Source organism: Chiloscyllium plagiosum, chromosome 20 (genome assembly GCF_004010195.1).
Source record: "Chiloscyllium plagiosum isolate BGI_BamShark_2017 chromosome 20, ASM401019v2, whole genome shotgun sequence".
In the NCBI taxonomy this organism is placed as follows: domain Eukaryota; kingdom Metazoa; phylum Chordata; class Chondrichthyes; order Orectolobiformes; family Hemiscylliidae; genus Chiloscyllium; species Chiloscyllium plagiosum.
The window spans coordinates 62,167,323-62,192,965 of NC_057729.1; the positions used below are offsets into that span (position 1 = coordinate 62,167,323).

General features: G+C 41.9%; 1 protein-coding gene across 1 annotated transcript in view; it reads right to left on the reverse strand.

Moving 5' to 3' along the window:
• The window catches only part of arap3 (ArfGAP with RhoGAP domain, ankyrin repeat and PH domain 3), a 342,751-nt gene that overhangs the window by 206,039 nt on the left and 111,069 nt on the right, over positions 1–25,643 (reverse strand). The window contains exon 2 of the mRNA XM_043710000.1: positions 6,969–8,010. Coding sequence (XP_043565935.1) covers positions 6,969–7,933 — 965 coding nt within the window. The 5' untranslated portion in view covers positions 7,934–8,010. The remainder of the gene's footprint in view (positions 1–6,968; positions 8,011–25,643) is intronic.

Sequence of the window (25,643 nt, forward strand, 5' to 3'; positions counted from 1 at the left end):
CAGCACGGATTTGTGGAGGGTAGGTCTTGCCTTACAAGTCTGATTGAATTCTTTGAGGAGGTGACCAGCATGTGGATGAGGGTAGAGCAGTGGATGTAGTGTACATGGATTTTAGTAAGGCATTTGATAAGGTTCCCCATGGTAGGCTTATGCGGAAAGTCAGGAGGCATGGATAGAGGGAAATTTGGCCAATTGGATAGAAAACTGGCTAACCGGTCGAAGGCAGAGAGTGGTGGTAGATGGTAAATATTCAGCCTGGAGCCCAGTTACAAGTGGAGTTCCGCAGGGATCAGTTCTGGGTCCTCTGCTGTTTGTAATTTTTATTAATGACTTAGATGAGGGAGTCGAAGGGTGGGTCAGTAAATTTGCAGATGATACGAAGATAGGTGGAGTTGTGGACAGTGAGGAGGGCTGTTGTTGGCTGCAGAGGGACTTAGATATGATGCAGAGCTGGGCTGAGGAGTGGCAGATGGAGTTCAACCCTGCCAAGTGTGAGGTTGTCCATTTTGGAAGAACAAATAAGAATGCGGAATTCAGGGTTAATGGTAGGGTTCTTAGTCAGGTGGAGGAACAGAGGGATCTTGGGGTCTATGTACATAGATCTTTGAAGGTTGCCACTCAGGTGGATAGAGTTTGTAAGAGGGCCTATGGAGTATTATCGTTCATTAGCAGAGGGATTGAATTCAAGAGTCGTGAAGTGATGTTGCAACTGTACAGGACTTTGGTTAAGCCACATGTGGAGTACTGTGTGCAGTTCTGGTCGCCTCACTTTAGGAAAGATGTGGAAGCTTTGGAGAGGGTGCAGAGAAGATTTACCAGGATGTTGCCTGGATTGGAGAATAGGTCGTACGAGGATAGGTTGAGAGTGCTAGGCCTTTTCTCATTGGAACGGCGAAGGATGAGGGATGACTTGATAGAGGCTTATAAGATGATCAGAGGAATAGATAGAGTAGACAGTCAGAAACTTTTTCGTGGTGGGGCATGGAATGCGCTGCCTGTGGGCGTGGTAGAGTCAGAATCTTTGGTGACCTTTAAGCGGCAATTGGATAGGTACATGGATGGGTGCTTAAGCTAGGACAAATGTTTGGCACAACATCGTGGGCCGAAGGGCCTGTTCTGTGCTGTATTGTTCTATGTTCTATGTTCTATGTTCTATTCTAAGGGATACAGAGCTAGTCAAACTCTCTTGCTGCATTTTTCCCCCCAGAGAGTTTAATGAAAGCTGAAATGTTCTTAAATCGGATGGTGAAGAGTAAAACCTAGTTCAATTATACAAAGTCCAACTGGAATGTGATTGGTTTTCTGAATGAGTGGTAGTCAGGGTATTTTCCCATTGAGTATAATGAGCATAGCAATGGCTAAACAAAGTCCATTATCAGAGGTGACAGTGATACGATAAGCAAGTGTTCGGTAGCTGAAACCATCTTTAAGAATGAGGAAAATATAAAAGGAGCATTTGGCAAGTCTTCACTAGTCATGGCTGAGAAAGCAGTGCCAGAATTAAGTAAGTTAGCCCATAGGACAGAACATGCCCAGGAATTGTTGTGCCAGGTCTCACAAGAGATGTGTGATTAATCTTTGAGGAACATGCTCATGATGTCATCACCACATCATGGTATATGACCTAATGCATAAAACTCTCAGTCGCCATCTTATTGAGTTCTCTCCTCTGACAGCTTGACATGTGAGTGGCTGCTATTGTAGTGTAGAGATGCAGACACCAGGAACTGCAAGAAAAAATAATTAATTAATAAGGCTGATGTTCAACTAGTCTCTGAGACAGCTCTCCCAATTTTGGAACGAGTTAGTAAGGAGGGTTTTGCAAAATTGTTGTTGTCATTGCTAGTGCCCAGATCAATATGGTTAAATGCTTATTTTGAGGTTTTTAAACAGTTTGATAGAACTGAATAAGTTCTGCTGTGATTTCAGAGGGCAGTTAAGAGCCAACCACATTGCTGTCATATGAAGGTCAATCCAGGTAAGGATGGGAGATTTCTTACCCAAAGGGCATGAGTGAATCAGATTTTTTAAATGAAAATTGTTTCATGGCCATTATCTAAAATTCAAATTCCATTGTCTGACATGGCAGGATCCAAACACAACTCCCCAGAACACTACTGGGGTCTTAGGATCACGAGGGTTTCATGTCCCTAAAGAGGTAACCCTTTGCTGAATCTTTTATGATTCAGCTGGATTTCGTGTCATCTCCAATAGGACCATAATGTTCTTGCAATGATGAAGGATAAGGATGGCAAAATGTAGGAACCCTGGATGGCACAGGATATTGAAAGTTTAGTCAAAAAGTGAAAGGATCATGTGAAAGGTTAGCTGAAATCAGGCAATGTCCTTGAGGAATATAAAGAAAGCAGGAAAGAACTTAAACAAAGATTAGGAGGTATATAAGTGACCTTGGCAACGAGGATTAAGGACTGAAAATGTGTTGCTGGAAAAGCGCAGCAGGTCAGGCAGCATCCAAGGAGCAGGAGAATCGACATTTCGGGCATGAGCCCTTCTTCAGGAATCCTAACTAGAATTAAGGAGCATTGCCAAGACATTTTGTATTTTGATTCAGAGCAAGAGGGTAGCTAGGGAAAGGGTAGGTCCACTCAAAGAGGGAATATAAACATGGTACATATACAGAGTAAGTGGGTGAGGTCCTTAATGAGCACCAAGGAGAAGGACATGGATGATGGTAAGATCAGGGAGAGGTATGTTGATATTTTAGGCTATGTAAATATTAAGATGGAGGAGGTGTTGGGTATCTTGAAAAACATTAAGGTAGCTAAGTCTCCAGAACCTGATACAATCTATCCCAGAATATCGGGGAAAGCAAAGGAGGAGATTGCTGGGGTCTTGACAAAGACCTTTGTATCCTTCTTAGCCACAGGCAAGGTCCCAGAAAACTGGAGAATAGCCAATGTTCCATTGTTTAAGAATTATTGGTCAGCGAGCCTTACATCAGTGGGAGATCCCTAAAAATTATTGGAGAAGATTCCTAAGGACATGAATTACTCACATTTGGAAAGGAGTGGACTTATTAGAGATAGCCAGCATGGCTTTGTGAGGGGGAGGTCTGTCTCATCAATTTGTTTGAGATTTTGAGGTAGTGATGAGAGTAGGGCAGTGGATATTGTCTGCATGCACTTTACACAGAAAATTAAATCACATGGAATACATGATGAGTTGGTAAGTGAATATAAAATTGGCTCAGTCATAAAAGAAGAAGGTAGCTGTGGAAGTGTTTTTTGCTGACTGGAAGTCTGTGACCAATGGTCTTCCATAAGGATTAGTGCTAGGACCTCTATTGTTTGCAATATATGGAGATGATTTGGATTAAAATGGAAGTTGTCCAGTTAATAAGTTTGCAGATGACATGAAAATTGGTGGAATTGTGGATAGCAAGGAAAATTGTCTGGAAAGTTGGGCAGAGAAATGACAGATGGAGTTCAACCAAGACAAGTGTAAAGAGATGTTTTTTGGGAGGTCAAATGCAAGAGGAAAGTGTACAGTATTTATAGACAGAGGGATATTGGGGTGTAAGTCCCAAACTCACTGAAAGTGACAACGTAAGTCGATAAGGTAGTAAAGAAGGTCTATGGTATGTTCGCCTTCATTGGTTGAGACATTGTGTTGGCAAGTCATGTTGCAGTTGTATAAAACTTAAATTAGGCCACACTGGAGTATTGTGTAGAGTACCATTTGCCACACCACAGAGAGGATGTAGACGCTTTTGAGAGAGTACGCAAGAAGTTTAACAGGATGTTTCCTGGATTAGCAAGTATTAGCTATAAGGAAAAATTAGACAAACTCATTTTTGCTAGAGCATTGGAGACTGAGGGATGACCTTATAGAAGTGTATAAAATTATGAGAGGCATGGATACAGCGGATAGTCAGAGTCTATCAAATATCAAACACTAGGAGCATAGGTTTAAGGTGAGAGGGGAAATATTAAAAGGAGATGTGCACATTAAGTTTTTACACAGAGGGATGTAAGTGCCTGGAATGTGTTGCCAGAGGAGGTGGTAGAAGCAGATGCAATAACAGCATTTAAGAGGCATTTTGAAATGAACAGGCAGGGAATAGAGGGATATGGACCATGTGCAGGCAGATGAGATAGCATCTTGGTCGGCACAGACATGGTGGGCCAAAGGGCCTGGTCCTCTGCTGTCCTGTTCTGTGTTTCATGTTCAGTACTATTTTGATCTAAACTGGATGAAGTTTCCTTTCATTTGGCATCAATGCAGACAAGACTGACATAGTTATTGAATCTTTATTTCTAGTTATAATTCGAATTATATTTGCTACTTCTCTGAATGAGAACAACACAACTGTCCTCTCAGATTGAAGCATGAGCAACATTTGCACCAAATAAGTTTAGGAGGGCTGCCAACAACACAACGTCACTGACTTCAAGGTAAATAATTAGTGAGTACAGAATTACCAAGCTGACAGAAGCCATAAGTAACTGCTTCATTTTTGAAACATAATTCAGGTGTAAAGATTTGCTTTCCCCAAATGCAGCATCTCGCATTTATCTAAATTAAACTCCATGAAAGATTGCAGTAACATTATAAGGCTTGAGGAATCAAAAAGGATTTCAGTTTAATTGTCAAAAAAATGCTATGATGTGATGCTGTAAACATATAGAATAGAATGATGGGATTTTAGTAGACAGAGGAGGCCATTTGACACATTGTGTCTGTACTGGCTCCTGAAAGAACTACCCTTCCAGTCCCACTCTACAGCCGTTTGCCTGTAGCCCTCTTAACTTAATCACTTTCAAGTATGTATCCAGCTCTCTTATGGAATCCACCTCCACAGCTACCTTGGCAGTGTATTCCAAATCCTAACAACTCTCATAGCTGTCTCGCTGACAATCTTGAAACTGTGATCCCTAGTTATCAACATAGCAAGTAGTGGAAACAGAATATTCTTCTTTACCTTGTCAAAATTGTTCATGATTTTGAACAACTCGATTAGGTCACCTGTTTGTCTTCTCTGCTCCACGGAGAATAAGCCCAATTTTCTTATCTTCCATAGCATAAATCTACAAACTCGAAACAAATAATTCCCTGTTTTGTTGTGGTTGACAGGTGTGGGAGATAGTGATAGAGATTGAAATAAACGAAGTTGGAATTGAACCTGGCCGCCAAACTGAAACATTGACTCTGCTTTATCATCGCTAGTCACAGGTGAGGTGCCGGAAGACTGGAGGTTGGCTAACATGGTTCCACTATTTAAGTAAGGTGGTAAGGACAGGAGAGGAAACTATAGACCGGTGAGCCTGACGTCAGTTGTGGGCAAATTGTTAGAGGGAATCCTGAGGGAAAGGATGTACATGTATTTGGAAAGACAAGGACTGATTAGGGACAGTCAACATGGCTTTGGTGTGAGAAATTATGTCTCACAAACTTGATTGAGTTTTTTGAAGAAGTAACAAAGAGGAAAGAGCGGTGGATGTGATCTATATGGACTTTAGTAAGGCGTTCGACAAGGTTCCCCAAGGTTAGATCTCATGGAATACAGGGAGAACTAGCCATTTGGATACAGAACTGGCTCAAAGGTAGAAGACAGAGAGTAATGGTGGAGGGTTGTTTTTCAGGTGCTGCATTTTGGGAAAGCAAATCTTAGCTGGACTTATACACTTAATGGTAAGGTCCTAGGGAGTGTTGCTGAACAGAGACCTTGGAATGCAGGTTCATAGCTTCTTGAAAGTAGAGTCGCAGATAGATAGGGTAGTGAAGAAGGCGTTTGGTAAGCTTTCCTTTATTGGTCAGAGTATTGAGTACAGGGGTTGGGAGGTCATGTTGCGGCTGTACAAGACATTGGTTAGGCCACTTTTAGAATATTGCATGCAATTCTCATCTCCTTCCTATAGGAAGAATGTTGTGAAACTTGAAAGGGTTAAAAAAAGATTTATAAGGACGTTGCCAGGGTTGGAGGAGCTATAGGGAGAGGTTGAATTGGCTAGGGCTGTCTTCCCTGGAGTGTCGTAAGCTGAGGGGTGACCTCATAGAGGTTTATAAAATCATGAGAGGCATGGATAGGCTAAATAGACAAGTATTTTCCATGGGGTGGGGGAGTCCAGACCTAGGGGGCCTAAGTTTAGGGTGAGAGGGAAAAGATATAAAAGAAACTTAAAAGGCAACTTTTTCACGTGCGTGTATGGAATGAGCTTCCAGAGGAAATAGTGGAGGCTGGTAAAATTGCAACATTTAAAAGGCATCTGGATGGGTTTATGAATAGGAAGGGTTTGGAGGCATATGGGCCAGGTGCTGGCAGGTGGGACTAGATTGGGTTGGGATATATGGACGGGTTGGACCAAAGGGTCTGTTTTCGTGCTGTACATCTCTATGACTCTATCTCCACAGATGCTGCGAGACCTGAGATTTTCCAGCAAATTCTGTTTTTGTTAGAATAGAAAATTGCTCTATTCTTCAGTCCAGCTGCATTTTCCTTGTCTTACAGACGTAAAAAGCAAGATGAAAATGCAGTACAGACTAAAACAGTTTATACTGATAATAAAAACAGAAAGTGCTGGAAAGTGTCGGCAGGTCAAGTAGTATCGGAAGAGAGAAACAAAGTTAATTATTCAGGTTGATGACCTTTCATCAAGCTCGAACTAAGACCATCAACATGATTTAGATTTAGATTATTAGATTTTCAGCAACTGTGACACTTTATTTTATGTCATTTTGCATTAACTTGATGTAGTTAATTTAGGAGAGTATCGGGGAATGTGTGTGTGGAAATGCCTTTTCTGCATTACTGCCATACTATTCGTTGAGAATGTTTCCTTTAGAAAAAAAACAGTAACTGACAAACAAATATTGAGAGTTTGTGCATATAAAAGATCAAATCTTCCATTTGAAGAAGCAGTCCAGCTTTACTTTGAACAGCCTCCTTTTGCATTATTACAATTCTGTGATTTTTATTTATTATAAAAATGACGTCTCCCCTGATTTACCTTTTCCTTGGTGGAAGTGTTGTTATATCTGGTCTGGTCAACATGGACGGTAGTTCTGGGACTGGCCTCCTGCTTAATGACTTCCCTGTTGAAACAGAAAAGGATTGACTCCGGTTCCTCTCAGGTGAGGTTGCCACTTCTGTGTAAAGTTCATTGGAAACCATTTCTCCTGCAAATGTTGTGTCCGCTAAAGACATCAAGGGTAGGGAGTGTGAAGAAAAACTCGAAAGAAACTGCATGTCCTTCAGGTTTTCAGCAGGCTTGGACATAGAAGGTATAGACTGTGTCCCAGACTGGTCGGAATCAAAGGAGGTTGTTGTATTTGGCATAAAGCAGGCAGGAGGTTTCCCCCGATTACTTCGTGGTGGAACTGGGGGAATATTCTCCTCTGCCTTGGGAACCACTTCCTCTGATGGAGTCCAAACTGCATTTTCATCACTTGATGAGTATTGCCTCTCTGTCAAATCAGGTTTATCTCCAGCTATTTCAGCAGGAGTAAATACTTCCAGTGGCAGAACCAGATTAGAATTATGTCCCGATGCTGATCCTGTTGTTGCTTGATGTTTGGGTGTTGAAGAATTTTTATTGAACAATGTCCGAGGCTTGGGAATAGGCTTTATCACTGGTTCCTCTGGCTCAGCATCAATGACATTTAAATTATCTTTCCCATCACCATCAGCTCTTGATCTCTCCAACATTCGATCTCTATCACCATCAAGCTCGTCAGAGGTGGTGCTCAAAAGCTCATCTGTAGGGGTCAGACTTCGCTGTTGTACAAGTTTTAAGATGCGTTTCCGATGCCCAGTGGCTTTGATACCAATCTGAAGAAGAGATTCATTGTTAAAATGGATAGAGTCCTTGGGTGTGTAAAACCCATTCTGGATGAAATTTTCTCTGTATTTCTCCAAGTGGATGGTGGCCAGCCAGTCTCCAATGTCACCCTCCTCTTCACTGAGTGATGCCATAGTAATTCTGTGTCTTCAGCCTGCTCTTATTTAACAGAGGGTGAACCAGATCCATCAGCATAACCAAACACCAACATCTGAAAAAGAAATCAAGCAATTCTACTTGTATAAGCTCTCACTCCTTCTAATATTTCAATATTCTTGAAATTATGAAATAAATACATTTGTCAAATTAAGATGAATTGCCTTCACTTATATTGAGTCAAAGGTAGAATTGTTACTGACCTTACACTCAGTAACCAGTTGTGTCAAAAAATACTGGGATTACTGGGGGCTGTTGAAGATGGGATAAGACTGTGGGAGGATCAATCAGAAGAGGCATGGTCAACCTGAGAAGGAAGGTCACAGTTCTAATTTTGAGAGAGAGGAGGGATACTACGAAATGTTATCTAAATGGTGAGATGTTGCATACCTCTAACATACAGAAAGATCTGGGTGTCCTAGTGCATGAATTACAGGAGATTAGCATACAGGTGCTGCAAGTAATCCAGAAAACTAACAGAGCGTTATCATATGCATAGCATGTTATCATATGTATAGATCTCTAAAATCTAGTTTTCTTTTTGTACTGTCAAGGGTGTCACATCCCAGCCGCTGAAGATTACATAGCCTCTCTGATGCAGTCTGCCAAGCTGGAATACTGTTTTCATCTGTATTTCATTGTCTCGCAGCCTTCAAGAATTTTCAGTGGCTAAAATTTCATGCTAATAGACAATAGCCAATAACCATGACATTACATTCTTGTGTTGGCTTTTGGATATGCTAAACAAGCTATCAAGTACAGGTCTGTAACTCTAACAGTGAAAAACAATGTTGATAGGGACCGTGGGAGTCTAGGCTGAAAATGTGTTGCTGGAACAGCGCAGCAGGTCAGGCAGCATCCAGGGAACAGGAGAATTGACGTTTCGGGCATAAGCCCTTCTTCAGGAAAGGCTTATGCCCGTGGGAGTCAACTCAGGTTGGTAACCAGCTCTTGGCACTCTTCAAACAAGAACAGGTTTCACAGATCTGCAGTGAATAATCCTTTTTCAAACAACAATTTCGAACGAAAGTCAACTAATCATGGCCTGTTATGAGGACCGAGTATGTTTACCTACATAAATATTACTACATATTCAAAATAACTTATTTCCAAACTGACTGCTTTCAAACAAAAGATCTATAAGCAAATTTTGCAGAAAATTTGCTGCTCTTTCTCTCTGTAAGAAACTATGACTCTATGAATTGTTTCCAAGCGCTCACCTGAATCTGTTGGAAGTTGGAGAATCAGTAACAAGGAGACAATCCTTTGGATCAATACAGGAGGTGTAAAATCAGAAATGAGAAGATTCTACCTCTAATGTAAAAGCTGTAAAATCTGGCTACATGAACCAAGTCAATCAGATATTTAAGTAGCAAAACCAAAATAAATAATTGAAGAGAGGAAGTATTAAAAAAATTTAAGAGGGAATGAAAGTGAATATTGAACTGGCTATAGGATGTTTTGCTTTCTTAAAGCACTAGATAAACAAAGATTATTAAATAGTGTCATGGGAACAGGAGTAGGCCATTCCGTCCATCAAGCCTGCTGATCATAATGACTGATCAAACAGTACTTTCATAACCCTTCACACCATTCATAATCGAACATGTATCAACTAGGTGTCCACAGCCCTCTACAGCAGACAATTCCAAAGGTTCACAGACTTCTGAGTAAAACAAATTCTCTGCATAATTTTTCTAAGTGGCATCCTCTTTTTTTAAAAATTGCTCCCTTAGTCCTAGACTCCACAACCAGGGGAGACATCTTACCTGTATTTACCCTGCCCAGTCCTTTAAATATTCTGTAGGTTCAATGAGATCACATCTCATGCTTTGAAACTTTCAAGAATATAGGCCCAGTTTGCCCAATCATAAGTGAGATCATTAACTTTTAAAAATGGAATTCAAACAACAGTTATTTCCTGAAATGTCTTCACATTTTAAACAGAATGTTTTACTGTTTAAGAATTAAATGGAGCAAGTACTACAAAATTAAAATGAAATTAATGTTGTATAAATTTATTAGAACATACAACATAGAATGTTACAGTGCAGTACAAGCCCTTCGGTCCTTGATGTTGCGCCGACCTGTGAAAATAATCTGATTCCTATCCATTATTATCCATATGTTTGACCAATGCCCATTTAAACGCTCTTAATATCGGCGAGTCGACTACTGTTGCAGGCAGGCCGTTCCACGCCCCTACTACTCTCTGAGTGAAGAAACTCATATTTAAATTCCTGAAGAGATCACTTCACAGAATCACAGCAGAATACATACACTTAATGGCAAGGTCCTGGGAATGTTGTAGATGGGATGGTAAAGCTGGTGTTTGGTATGCTTGCCTTTATTGGTCAGTGCATTGAGTATAGGAGTTGGAATGTCAAGTTGTAGAGACATAGAACATAGAACATAGAACATTACAGCGCAGTACAGGCCCTTCGGCCCTCAATGTTGCGCCGACCAGTCATACCAATCTGAAGCCCATGTAACCTACCCTATTCCATGTACGTCCATATGCTTATCCAATGACGACTTAAATGTACTTAAAGTTGGCAAATCTACTACCGTTGTAGGCAAAGCATTCCATACCCTTACTACTCTCTGAGTAAAGAAACTACCTCTGACATCTGTCCTATATTTATCACCCCTCAATTTAAAGCTATGCCCCCTCGTGCTCGCCGTCACCATTCTTGGAAAAAGGCCCTCCCTATCCACCCGATCTAACCCTCTGATTATCTTATATGTCTCTATTAAATCACCTCTCAACCTTCTTCTCTTTAACGAAAACAGCCTCAAGTCCCTCAGCCTTTCCTCGTAAGACCTCCCCTTATTGAGAGATGGTGGATAGAGATGAGGTGTTGGGAGGTGACTTACGTGCTGCACAATTCCTAACCTCTGACCTGTTACTACATCCACAGTATTTATATGGTAAGTGAATCACCTCACACTTGTCCGCATTAAACTCCATTTGCCACCTCTCAGCCCAGCTCTGCATATTGTATAAGACATTGGTTAGGCCACTTGTGGAATACTGTGTACAGTTCTAGCTTCCCAGCCAGGGAAAAATGTTATTAAACTTGAAAGGGTTCAGAAAACATTTACAAGGATGTTGGTATTGGAGGGTTTGAGCTGTAGTGAGAGGCTGAATTGGCTGGGGCTATTTTTCCCAGGAGTGTAGGAGGCTGAAGAATGACCTGACAGAGGTGTATAAAATCATGAGGGACATGGATAGGGTGAATAGCCAACGTCTTTTCCCCAGGGTAGGGGAGTCCAAAGCTAGACGGCGTAGGTTTAAGGTGAGAGGGGAAAGATTTAAAAGGGACCTGAGGGGCAACTTTTTCAAATAGAAGGTAGTGCATGAATGGAACCAGAGGAAGTGGTGGAGGTTGGTACAACTACAACATTTAAAAGACATCTGGTTGAGTATATGAACAGGAAAGGTTTAGACGGATATGGGCCAAATGTTGACAGATGGGACTGGATTAATTTAGGATATTTGGTTGGCATGGACGAGTTGGTCCCAAGGATCTGTTTCCGTGCTATACAGATCCATGACTCTATAGCTTACAGGATTATCATCGTGTGTAGGGCGGCCATTCAATTCATTGTGCCTGCACTTTCTCTCTGAGCATCATGGCTTAGTGCTAACCTCTTGCTTTTCCTTGTAACCCTGCCAAATCTTTCTATTTAATTAATCATCACGTGCCTATTGAATGTCTCAATTGTTCCTGTTTCCACTACACAGGGAATATTATCTCGTTATTTACCCTATTCCTGCCCCAACATGATTTTGACAACTTCTATCTAATCTCCTCTTTACCTTCTCCTGTCCCAAGTTCTCCAATATTTTCTGTTAAAATGTCTCATCCCTGGAATTATTCTTCTGTAATCTTTCCAATGCATTCACATTCTTCCATCAGTGTGTCACCCTGAACTGTGCATAATACTCCAGCTTATGTTCATCATTGGTCTTATACAGGTTTATCATAATCTCCCTGCTCTTGCACTCAAGGCCTCTATTAATGAAGTCTCTCTCTACCTGTCTTGTCATTTGTGTACATATACACCCAGGTCTTTCTGTTCTTGCACGCCCTTTTGAACAGTATCTTATTTCATTGTCTCCATATTCTTTGTACCAAATTGTATTACCATGCACTTCTCTGCATTAACCCTTTTCCATCTATCCACCCGCTCTGGAGTTCTTCACAGTTTACAATTCTTCCAAGATTTGTGCTATTTTCAAATTTTGAAATTATCCTTGCACAATAAGATCCAGGAAAAATAAGGATCCCAATACTGACCCTTGGGAAACTCCACTACAAACCTTCCTCGAGCCTTAAAACTCCCCATTGACCATTACTCCTTGTTTCTTATCCCTCAGGCAATTTTGTATGTGTGTATGTTGCTTCCAATTCTTTTATATTATGACCTACAATGTTCCTCACAAGTCTGTTGTGTGACACTAAATCAAATTCCTTCATAAATCCATGCACACCATATCAACACCAGACCTGACAATTTACCAGGTAGGTCTGGCAATTAAATTCTTTATGAATATGGACTTTTCATTCTGAGCATTGGTCTCACTTACAATCTGGGGTGATGGTGGCATAGTGTTAATGTCACTGTAATCCAGAGACTCAGGTGATTTTTTTGGACTTGTGACTACAAGCTCTCTCACATCAGCTAGTGGAAGTTAAATTTAATTAATGGAGATGAAATATAAAGCTAGTTTCAGTAAAGGTGACCATAGAACTATAACTGTTGCAAAAACTCATATGATTCACAAATGTCATTTAGGGACTGAAATCTGCCATAATTACCCAAACTGGCCTACTTTGGACTCCAGACCCAGGACACCAAGGCTGATTCACATCTGCGGTGCTCGGCAAACCATTCCCTAAGTTTCAGTCTCCCCAGTGTTGAGAAGATCACATAGGGAGTGTAAACTTAGGGAATGGTTCACTGAGCATCGCAGCCGAGTCCGTAGGGGGCAACTGGACCTCCCAATTACCGCCCATTTCAATTCCCCTAACCGCTTCCTGTCCAACCTGACCATGCTTGGCCCCTCTCACCTCCCTCCAAGGCCCCAAAGGAAACTTCCATATCTGCCACAGATTCACCTGTACCTCCACACATATCATCTATTGCATCCTCTGTACCCGATGTGGCCTCCTCTATATTGGGGAGACAGGCCGCCTACTTGCGGAGCGTTTCAGAGAACACCTCTGGGACACCCGGACCAACCAACCCAACCACCCTGTAACTCAACATTTCAATTCCCCCTCCCACTCCACCAAGGATATGCAGGTCTTTGGACTCCTCCATCGTCAGACCACAACAAAACGACGGTTGGAGGAAGAACGCCTCATCTTCCGGCTAGGAACCCTCCAACCACAAGGGATGAACTCGGATTTCACCAGTTTCCTCATTTCCCCTCCCCACAGCCTGTCTCAGTCAAATCCATCAAATTCAGCACCGCCCTCTTGAACTGTGCTACCTGCGCATCTTCCTTCCCACCCATCTTCTCCAACTCCACTCCGAACTATCACGGTCTCCCCTCAATGTGCATCTACTGATTGACTTCCTACATCCCCGCTCCACTCTCACTATAGCCCCATCAACCGTCCTATTCACCTCTCAGTCCCCTTCCAACCACTGCTCCCTGCCGCCAACCGGATTCATTCCTCCCATTGACCAACCAGGTCGTACCCTCTACCTGTCTTCACCTATCCCCACTTCACCACCCTCCCCCACCACCCTCTTTATCTGCAGCTCCCCCCATTCCCACCCCCAGTCCTGAAGAAGTGTTACACCTGAAATGTCGACTTCTCCACCTCCTGGTGCTGCCTGGCTTGCTGTGTTCTTTCAACCTCCTGCCTGTCTATTTTGGATTCCAGCATCTGCAGTTTTTTTGTCTCTAACCATGAATAGAGGATTGGTTGACTCACAGAAGGCAGACAGTGGAGATAAAGAGTTTTTTTTTAGGATAGCAGCTAGTGACTAGTGGAGTTCTGCAGGAGTCCTGTTGGGACCACAATTATTCACATTATTCATTAAAGATCTGGACAAAGTGACTGAGAGCATTGTTGTTAAATTAGCAGATGGGACAGGGAGTGTTGAGGAAGTAGGGAGGCTGCAGATGGACTTAACAAGCTAGAAGAGTTGGCAAGTAAGTGGCAGATAGAATACAATGTGGGAAAGTGTGACGTTATGCACTTTGGGAGGAACATCCACTATTTTCTAAATAGAGAAAGTCCTCAAAAATCTTAAGTGTATGGTACTTGGGAATTCTAGTTGAGGTGTCTCTTAAGGTTAACATGCAGGTTCAGTTGGCAGTTAAGAAGGGAAATGCAATATTAGCATTCATTTCAAAAGGGCTAGAATGCAAGAACAGGAGTATAATGCTGATGCTGTATAAGGCTGTGGTCAGACCACATTTTGAATATGGTGAGCAGCTTTGAACCCTGTATTTAGGGAAGGATGTGCTGGCCTTGGAAGGTGTCTAAAGAATGCTTACAAAAATGATCCTGAAATGAAGGGTTTTTCACATGAGAAGCAGTTGAGGACTTTGGTCTGTACTTGATGGAGTTTAGAAGGATTGGGGGAATCTGATTGAATCTTACAGAGTACTGGAGGGCCTGGATAGAGTGGATGTGGAGATTATATTTTCATGAGTAGCAGAGAGTAGGACCCAGGGGCTCAGCCTCAGAGGGACGTGATAACTCTTTAGAACTGAGATGAGGAGGAATTTCTTCAGCTAGAGGGAGGTCAATCTGTGGAATTCATAGCAACAGAGAGCTGTGGAAGTCAAGTCTTTGAGAGTATTTAAGACAGTGATAGATAGTTTCCTGATTAGTAAGGAGACCAAGGATTACAGCGGGAAGGCAAGAGAATGGGATTGAGAAACATACAAGCCATGATGAAATGACGGAGGAGACTTTATGGGCTAAATGGCCAAATTCTGTTCCTATGTCTTATGGATCTGTGCTTTTGGGAATTTCTGCCTTGGAACATCATGAATGGTTTTCACTGAAGTGTCTCTGGAGGACCACAGATAAGGGAAAATGTCACACCTTGTCTTGTTATATCCTTGATTCCCCCCCTTGTGGTCAAACAAATCCCAATGAAATGTGGAGTTATAGAACAATCAACAGTAGTTGGTGATTTACAAACCTCCTTCTCTGTGATGAAGCTTAGGAGGTCCATGTAAAAGATAGTGATCTTAAGACCATAAGATACAGGAGGAGAAGTAGGCCATTCAGCCCATCAAGTCTATTCTGCTATTCAGTGAGATCATGACTGATCTGATAATCATCAACTCCATTTTCTCACCTTTTCCCTTTAACCCTTGATTTCCTGACTGGTTAAAAAATGTCTGTTTCAGCCTTGAATACACTTAATGGCCCAGCCTCAACAGCCATCTGTGGTAATAGAACATAGAAGGGCAGAATGGCCTACTCCTGCACCTATTATCTATTGTCTAACATAGTAAAGTACAGCACAGAACAGGCCCTTTGGCCCACGATGTTGTGTCAAGGTTTAATCCTAAAGTAAAATATAATAACTTAACCTATGCACTCCTCAACCCACTGCTATCCATGTGCACATCCAGGAGTCACTTAAATGTCCCTAATGACTCTGCTTCCACCACCACAACTGGCAACGCATTCCATGCATTCACAACTCTCTGCGTAAAGAACCTACCTCTTACATCTCCTTTGTACATTCCTCCTAATATCTTCAAACTATGATTCCTCCTACCAGTCAATCCTGCCCTGGGGAAAGTCTCTGGCTATTGACTCTATCTATTCCATTCATTATCTTGTATACCTCGATCAGGTCTCCTCTCTTCGTCCTTCTCTCCAGAGAGAAAAGTTCAAAGTTTGTGAGAAGATTTGTAGCTCGGGTGCTCGTTGCTGTGGTTCTGTTTGCCGAGCTGGAAGTTTTTGTTGCAAACGTTTCGTCCCCTGTCTAGGTGACATCCTCAGTGCTTGGGAGCCTCCTGTGAAGCGCTTCTGTGGTGTTTCCTCCGGCCTGTCCCGGCCTGACAACCGGAAGCGGCAGGGACAGGCCACTATAAATGCCGGAGGAAACACCACAGAAGCGCTTCACAGGAGGCTCCCAAGCACTGAGGATGTCACCTAGACAGGGGACGAAACGTTTGCAACAAAAACTTCCAGCTCGGCGAACAGAACCACAGCAGAGAGAAAAGTTTGAGCTTATTCAACCTTTCTTCATAGGTAAGCCCTCCAGTCCAGGCAGCATCCTGGTAAACCTTCTTTGCACCCTCTCCAAAGCCTCTGTATCTTTCCTATAGTCGGGTGACCAGAACTGGACATAATATTCCAAGTGTGGTCTCACCAGGGACTTGTAGAGCTGTAGCAAAACCTTGTGGCTCTTAAACTCGATCCAGGAGATTCCTGAAGAAGGGCTCATGCCCGAAATGTCGATTCTCCTGTTCCTTGGATGCTGCCTGACCTGCTGTGCTTTTCCAGCAACACATTTTCAGTTTAAACTCGATCCCTCTGTTAATGAAAGCCAAAACACCCTATGCTTTCTTAACAACCCTATCCACTTGGGTGGCCAAAGTTAAAGATCACACAACACCAGGAAATAGTCCAACAGGTTTAATTGGAAGCACACTAGATTTCGGAGTGCCATTCCTTCATCAGGTCGCAACCACCTGATGAAGGAGCGGCGCTCCGAAAGCTAGTGCTTCTAATTAAACCTCTTGGACTATGACCTGGCGTTGTGTAATTTTTAACTTTGTACACCCCAGTCCAACACCGGCATCTCCAAATTATTTGGGTGGAAACTTTGAGGGACCCATGTACTTGCACACCCAGATCCCTCTGTTTCTCCACTCTCCACAATGAATATCATAGATTCACTACTCTCTAAGGAAAGAAATGTTTCCTCATCTCTGTGTTAAATATGCAACTCTATTCCGAATTTGGAGTCTCCCATGAGGGGAAACAACGTTTCTGCTTCTACCATGTCAAGTCTAAGAATCCTGTATGTTCCAATAAGATCACTTTGCATTCTTCTAAACTCCAAAGTGTACAGACCTAACCTAATCAACCTCTTCTTATATGATTATCCCTCCAAACCTAGTATCAGTTGAGTGAACATTATCTCCAATGCCTGTATCTTTCCTTAAATAAGGAAATGAATAGCTTTCAACAGGATCTACTAATGGCAACCTGCAATTGAAATAAGAATACACATCCGGAAGTTCAGTAATGGTTCAATCTCCACGTTTTCATGTACTTTTTAAAAAACCTGTACCAATATAGTTTGCACTATATACCATTTAAAGTAAACTGATCATCTCCCCATCTACATCTCTTCTTTCAAAACCTTCTTTAGAACAAGATGTTGATACAGCTTCCGGACATCTCCTCCTGCAGCCTAAAATCTCTTTCTGCTTGATGTACCTCTGTGAAGCACTTTGTGATGATTCTTTATTTGTTGGATGCTACTCTTTTGTGCTTTTCTTCTGGGCTCTGGAGAACCAGCAACAACATTACTCAGTTACTGAAGGTCCCCTTTAGACGTCTTAATCAAACATCTCTGCTAGTTCCTCTCAGCGTCACAGTGTGAGCCACACATGAGCTGTTGTATCACCAGTGATTTTCCTGCTCCTTAGATGCTGCCTGACCTGCTGTGCTTTTCCATTGCCACTCTAATCTAGTATCACCAGTGACTCCCACAGTAAAAATATGTAAAAGCGACAGATTCAAACCACTACAAATGCCGGAGGAAAGATCACAGAAGCGCTTCACAGGAGGCTCCCAAGCACTGAGGATGTCACCTAGACAGAGGACGAAACATCTGCAACACAAATTCCCAGCTCGGTGAACAGAACCACAACAACGAGCACCCGAGCTACAAATCTTCTCACAAACTTTGAATATACTTTCATTATTATAATGATTGATATGAAGTAAGACTGAACTGTTATCTTTATTCTCTGTCCCTATACATGTGTTGCTATACATGAGATCATATCACACTAAGTGTAAAGTTGATAACATTTTATTTCAGATCCACTGCCCTGTGAATGTGGCTGGCGAATACAATTCAACCTTACCAACATAGAACATAGAACATTGAACAATACAGCGCAGAACAAGCCCTTTGGCCCTTGATGTTGCGCCAAACTGTGAACTAATCTATGCCCATTCCCCTACACTATACCATCCTCATCCATGTGCTTATCCAAGCACTGTTTAAATGCCCCTAATGTGGCTGAGTTAACTATATTAGCAGGCAGAGCATTCCACACCCTTACCACTCGCTGAGTAAAGAACCTGCCTCTGACATCTGTCTTAAATCTATCGTCCCTCAATTTGCAGCTATGCCTCCTTGTACAAGACGACGTTATCATCCTAGGAAAAAGACTTTCACTGTCTAATTCTCTGATCATCTTATATGTTTCTATTAAACCAATCTTAGCCTTTTTCTCTCCAATGAGAACAGACGCAAGTCCCTCAGCCTTTCCTCATAAGACCTTCCCTCCAGACCAGGCAACATCCTGGTAAAACTCCTCTGAAACATTTCCAATGCTTCCACATCCTTCCTGTAATGTGGCATCCAGAACTGTACACAATATTCCAAGTGTGGCCACACTAGCATTTTAGGTACAATTGCAGCATGACACCATGGCTCCGGAACTCAATCTCTCTACCAATAAAACCTAACACACCGTCTGCCTTCTTAACAGCACTATCAATCTAGGTGGCAACTTTCAGGGGATCTATGTACATGGATATAGCAAGTCTCACTTAACACCCACCAGCCTTCAGTGAATTAACTAATTTCAGCTGACATGTCCGTATAATGGAGTGAAACAAAACCAGTCAGTGCTCTTACTCAGATTTCTATTCAAAGCTCAAGATGCAAGCTAGGCGTGAACAGGATCAGAGCTGAAAAATGTGTTGCTGGAAAAGCGCAGGAGGTCAGGCAGCATCCGAGGAGCAGGAGATTCAACGTTTCGAGCATAAGCCTTTCTTCAGGAATGAAGAAGGGCTTATGCCCAAAACGTCGATTCTCCTGCCCCTCGGATGCTGCCTGACCTGCTGCGCTTTTCCAGCAACACATTTTTCAGCTCTGATCTCCAGCATCTGCAGTCCTCACTTTCTCCTAGTGAACAGGATCAGGATGTTTCCTATTCTGGTACAACAGCTCAAGAATGTTCACCATTCAGGCTCATAGCTATGTTTGGGACCTGCAATTACTGCCTCTGTTTTGTTCTGTCATCACTTCAAAGACATATCTTGGTCAAAACTTCAGAGGAAATGCATATCTTCTTCTTCAAACAAATACCTTGAGTCATGTTCCCTAAGAATCTTGTATATGGCAATAGTATCTCCTCTAATTCTTATAAATTCCAATGAGTACAAGCCCAACCTATTCAACCTCTCTTCACAGAACACTCCCTCCATCCCCAGGATCAACCTAATGAACCTTCTCTGGACTACCTTCAATGCTAGGATATCATTCCTTTAATAATGCACGGTGGCTCAGTAGTTAGCACTGCTGCGTCACAGCACCAGGGTCCCAGGTTTGATTCCAGCCTCGGGCGACTGTCTGTATGGAGTCTGCACGTTGTCCCCGCATCTGTGTGGGTTTCCTCCAGCCGTTCAAAGATGTGCAAGTCAGGTAAATTGCCCATAGTGTTAGGTGCATTAGTCATAGGGAAAATGGGTCTGGGTGGGTTACTCTTAGGAAGACTGGTTGGGCGAAGGGTCTGTTTCCACACTGTAGGGAATCTAATGAGTCTAAACTGTTCACACATTTCCAACTGTGACCTTACTAGTGCTGTTTATGGTTTTATCAAAACCTCCCTTTTTTTGTACTCCTGTCCCTTTACAATAAAGGCCAACATTCCAGTTGCCTCAAATTTTACCATCTGAATTTGGGTGTTAGCTTTTTATGATTCATGCATGAGGAATCCCAAATCCTTCTGTTTTTTAGTTTTCTGCAATTTTTCCCCAATTAAATAATATTCAGCTCCTCTATTCTTCCCGTCAAAGTGCATAACTTTACATTTTCTCACAATATCAACCATCTGCTAAGTTTACCTCCTTTTGCTTAACCTATCTATACCCCTTATGTGTCATTCTCAGCATTTGCCTTCCCTTGTATTTTTGTGTCCTTTGTAAGTTGCTTAGCTACATTAAATCAAATGAATCTACATATATTGTAGGCACACTACTAAGCATTCAAAGATTCAAATTCATTAATACTCTACAGGAATAACAGCTCATTCCTTGGGTTGGACTTCAAAACTAAATAGTGTGATTGTGAGACGAGAGTGCTCTTTGCTAGGCCTCACGTGTCACACAATCTTTCTCATCTTTTTAATTAGCAAGACAGTAGAAAGGATGTGAAGGCATCAGAGACAGAGCACGTAAGATTTATGAAAATGGTTCCGGGGATGAGGAACGTCAGTTTGAAGAAAGATTAAAGGAGCTGGGACAGTTCACTCTGAAGAAGGAGGCTGTCAGGAGATCTGAGTACAGTTTTCAAAAGCTTGAAATGTATGGGCAGAGTAAATAGGGGATAAAATGTTCCTACTCATGAAATAATCAAGAAACCCAAGGGCATGAATTTAAAGTAATTCACATAAAAAGGAAATTTTGTTTAACTTGGTAAGTCATTAGGGTCTGGAATGCACTGTCTGAGAGTGTGGGGGAGGCAGGTTCACTCAAGATTTCAAAATGGAAATAGATGGTTATTTCAACAGGAACATTTCATAGGGTAACAAAGTGATGGCAAGAGAATAGAGTTAAAAATCACATAACACCAGGCTACAGTCCAATAGGTTTATTTGGAAGCAATAGCTTTCGAAGTGCTGTTCCTCCATTAGGTGGTTAGAACATAGAACATAAAACATAAAACATAGAACAGTACAGCACAGAACAGGCCCTTCAGCCCACGATGTTGTGCCGACCATTGATTCTCATGTATGCACCCTCAAAGTTCTGTGACCATATGTATGTCCAGCAGTCTCTTAAATGTCCCCAATGACCTTGCTTCCACAACTGCTGCTGGTAACGCATTCCATGCTCTCACAACTCTCTGTGTAAAGAACACACCTCTGACATCCCCTCTATACTTTCCTCCAACCAGCTTAAAACTATGACCCCTCGTGTTAGCCATTTCTGCCCTGGGAAATAGTCTCTGGCTATCGACTCTATCTATGCCTCTCATTATCTTGTATTCCTCAAAATGGCTATGAAGCAAAATGAGTAGAAAGCGTAAGAATTGATAAATAACATTTCTCCCAGAAGACAAAAAGTAAAAGAATGTTAAAATTAAATATTGGCGTCTTAGAGGATGAAAACAGCAAGATAATAATGGTAAACTCATTACTAGGGTTATACCTACTCCCCTTTTTGAACAAGGGAACCACATTTGCTATCCTCCAGTCTTCTACCACTTGCTGTCTTCTGCTGGCCAGCCAATTCTGTATCCAGACAGCTGAGTTTCCCTGTATCCCATTCCTCCTGACCTTCTGAATGACCCTACCATGGGGAACCTTATCAAATGCGGGGTTGTGGAGTATAAGATCATAAGACACAGAATTTATAGCAAAAGATTACAGCGTCATACAGTGACATGTTAAACAAACCTGGATTGTTAAGACCATAAGACCATAAGACATAGGAGTGGAAGTAAGGCCATTCGGCCCATCAAGTCCACTCCGCCATTCAATCATGGCTGATGCGCATTTCAGCTCCACTTACCAGCGTTCTCCCCGTAGCCCTTAATTCCTCGAGACAACAAGAATCTATCAATCTCGGCCTTGAAGACATTTAGCGTCCCGGCTTCCACTGCACTCCGTGGCAATGAATTCCACAGGCCCACCACTCTCTGGCTGAAGAAATGCCTCCGCATTTCTGTCTTTCATCTTTTCAAATGCAGGTTTTGGTTCATTAATATGTAAATCTCAGAACTTCTTTTAAGCTTCTTTTAAGTCACCTTCTCAAGATAACTTAAGGTTTTATAACAAAAGGTGACATTTCAGCTCAAATAATGCATTAAGGGTGTGAGGTCAGAGTCTGTCTGTATCCCAATCTTGAGTCAGATAAGTTCTATTTCCAAAGTGGAATTTACAAACTATTACATGTATTGACTGCCTGCATTGACTGCCTGCAGATTGTGCATTTTTTGAGCAAAATAGAATGTATCTGGAAATATAATTCTGCAAATACAAATTCATCACATAGACTTGTTTGTGTGTGGCGTGCCTGAGGAAGAGAGAGTATGTGAGTGTGAGTACATGTGAGAGAGTGCATGTTTGTGTTTGTGAAAGCTTGATAAAGTGTGTGTGTGTGTGTGTTTGTGCTGAAGTATAAGCCTGCGAGGGTGTGTGTGTATGGGTGTGAGTATGAGGGTAAATTCCACTTTGGAAATAGAACCAGTCTGACTCATGATCAGGATACAGACAGACTCTGACCTCACACCCTTAATGCATTATCTGAGCTGAAATGTCACCTTTTGTTATAAAACCTTAAGTTATCTTGAGAAGGTGACTTAAAAGAAGTTCTGAGATTTACATATTAATGAACCAAAACCTGCATTTGAAAAGATGAAAGACTTAACAATCCAACTTTGTTTAATGTATCACTGTATGACACTGTAATCTTTTGCTATAAATTCTGTGTCTTATGATCTTATACTCCACAGCCACCTGATGAAGGAACAGCATTCTGAAAGCTAGTACTTCCAAATAAACCTGTTGGACTATAGCTTGGTGTTGTATGATTTTCAACTTTGTCCACCCCAGTCCAAGCTGAAAATGTGTTGCTGGAAAAGCGCAGCAGGTCAGGCAGCATCCAAGGAGCAGGAGAATCGACGTTTCGGGCATGAGCCCTTCTTCATTCCTGAAGAAGGACTCATGCCCGAAACGTCGATTCTCCAGCTCCTTGAATGCTGCCTGACCTGCTGCGCTTTTCCAGCAACACATTTTCAGCTCTGATCTCCAGCATCTGCAGTCCTCACTTTCCCCACCCCAGTCCAACACCAGTTCCTCCACATCATGGCAAATGAATAATACGAGGTGAATTGCTCATTCAGAAAGCCAGTTTAGACATGATTGGCTGAATGCCCTCCTTCTGCTTTGTAACAATCCGGTGATTCTGTGAAAATAATGTCATAGAATAATGATCCTCTGGATGTGGGCAAAACTATGATCTTGATATCATACATGACATACTACATGTTTAACTATTAGAGAAGCTAGACTTCAATTTATAATGTAGAAATGTTTCAGATAGCTTCATAGAATACTATTAACTATTTAACATAGGAACCAACAGTAACACGAGATCAATACTATCTGTTGGATCATACAATTTAACTTGGCTATTTGCTTCTAAATGTGGTCTCTTTTGGCTCTTAATAAATTGTAAAGAAAATTAGCTATGTGTGAGATTACATCATTTACACAGAACAAAATGAGCACATTGAGTCAGAAAGAGCCTCTTTGCTGCTGAATAACCCGGCATTTATCAAACAAGAGCGCAACTCAAGAGACAGTGAGCTTCATGGTGTACATATATGAGATGGATAACTCCAAACATTTGCTTATCCATTCTGGTATTGAATATTATTGCTGGCATGGATGAGCTGATTTTAATAATGCTCACTATAGTTCTTGGACTTTTCAAAACTTCAGAATTGTTAATTATTTGCTTACTAAATGAATTAACTTCCCTCATTGTTATTTCATTTCCTTGTGTTTATTTCAGTTCCGTATGTCCATATTGTCCCTGGTTAATTCTGGAATATACTGACATTAATATTCTAATGAGTCAGATGTGGAGCCAATGGGTTGAAACGGCTTCCATCTGTGCCAGAGACTCAGGAGGTCTCAGGATAGTGTTCTTGGCCCAACCATCTTCAGCTACTTCATCAATGATCTTCCATCTGTCATAATGACAGAAAGTACTGATGATTGCACAATGTTCAGCACCATTCATGAATCCTCAGACACTGAAGCAATCTATGTTCAAATGCAACAAGATCTGGATAATATCCAGGCTTGGTTTAAAAAATAACATTTGCACCACATAAGTTCCAGGCAATGACCATTTCCAATAAGAGACAATCTAACCATTGTCCTTTTACATTCAATGGCATCACCATCATTAAATCCCTCAGTACAAATATGCTTAGATTAGCATCGACCAGGAACTGAACTGGACCTGTCACATAAATACTGTGGCTACAAAAGCAAGTTAGAGATTAGGAATCTTGCAGTGATTAACTCACGTCCCTGACTTCCAAAAGCCTGTCCACCATCTACAATGCACAAATCAGGATACTCCCCATTTGCCTAGATAGGTGCAGCTCCAACAACATTCAAGAAGCTTGACACCATCCAAGGACAAAGCAGCCCCCACTTGATTGGTACCACATCCACCAACATCCACTCCCTCAATCAACGACGCTCAGTAGCAGCAATGTGCACCATCTACAAGATGCACTTGTATTCACCAAGGCTCCTTAGACAGGACCTTCTAAACCTACTACCACCGCCATCCAGAGAAACTAGGGCAGTTGCCCTCTAAGTCACTTACCATTCTGATTTGGAAATATAATGCTGTTCCTTCAGAGTCACTGTCAAAATTCTGGAATTCCCTCCCTAACAGATTCTGAGTTCCCCATCTACACCCAAAGAATTGCAGTGGTTTGACAAGACAGCTCACCACCATGATCTCCAAGGCAATTAGATTTGGACAACAAATGCTGGTGCATCTAGTGATACTCATTTCCTAAAATCAATGAAAAGGATGCTCTTGGCTATTTGAAGAATCTCCTTGGTACACAGTGTTCAATAATATTCATCCATCTGAGAACAGAAACTGCAGAAACAGGAACACATAAAACTCTGGCAGCTCTCAGTAGGGTCAATGCAGGAAGGATGTATCCTCTGGCTGGATGTGTACTTTTGGAAGTAGGGGCACAGCTTTTGAATAAGAGAGAGACAACTTAGGACTGTGATGAGGAGACATTTCTTCACTCCAATGGTAGCGAATCTGTGGAAGTGCTTAATCAGAGGCTGTGTAAACTCAGTCACTGAGTATGCTGAAGACTGGAATTAATAGATTTCTGATTATTATAGACATCAAAAGTTATGTGGATTATTTGGAAAAATAGTGATGAAGTTGAAAATAAATCTTATTTAATTAAACGGCAGACAAGGCTTCTACGGCTGAACAGCCCATTCCAGCTCCTATTTCCTCAGTTGCTGTGATCCTAATCCTTTGAATACTGGATGTATGTCTTTCTCAAAACTCCAGCACATGCTGTAACTAGACTATGAACCAGACTTACTGCATCTGAAAGACAAAGGAAGCAAGAAATAAGGGAAGTTACTGTCAAGTAACCACTTCCTTCTCCCACACTGGGGAATGAAAATACTTCCTATTGAAGAGGGAGATGGCATGGGGCAGGGTGACACTATGCTCACAGACACACAAGATGGCCGCTGAGCCATCAGTTGGCCAACTTGACACACAAGATGGCTGCTGGATCACAATATGGAGAGAAACAGCAGAGCAGATACAGACACTGCCTGGGGCCACCAGAATGCCAGCATAATGCACTCACAACACAGTTGATTAGTTTAAGGCGGGTGGGGGAGAGAATACACATGAATTACAAACA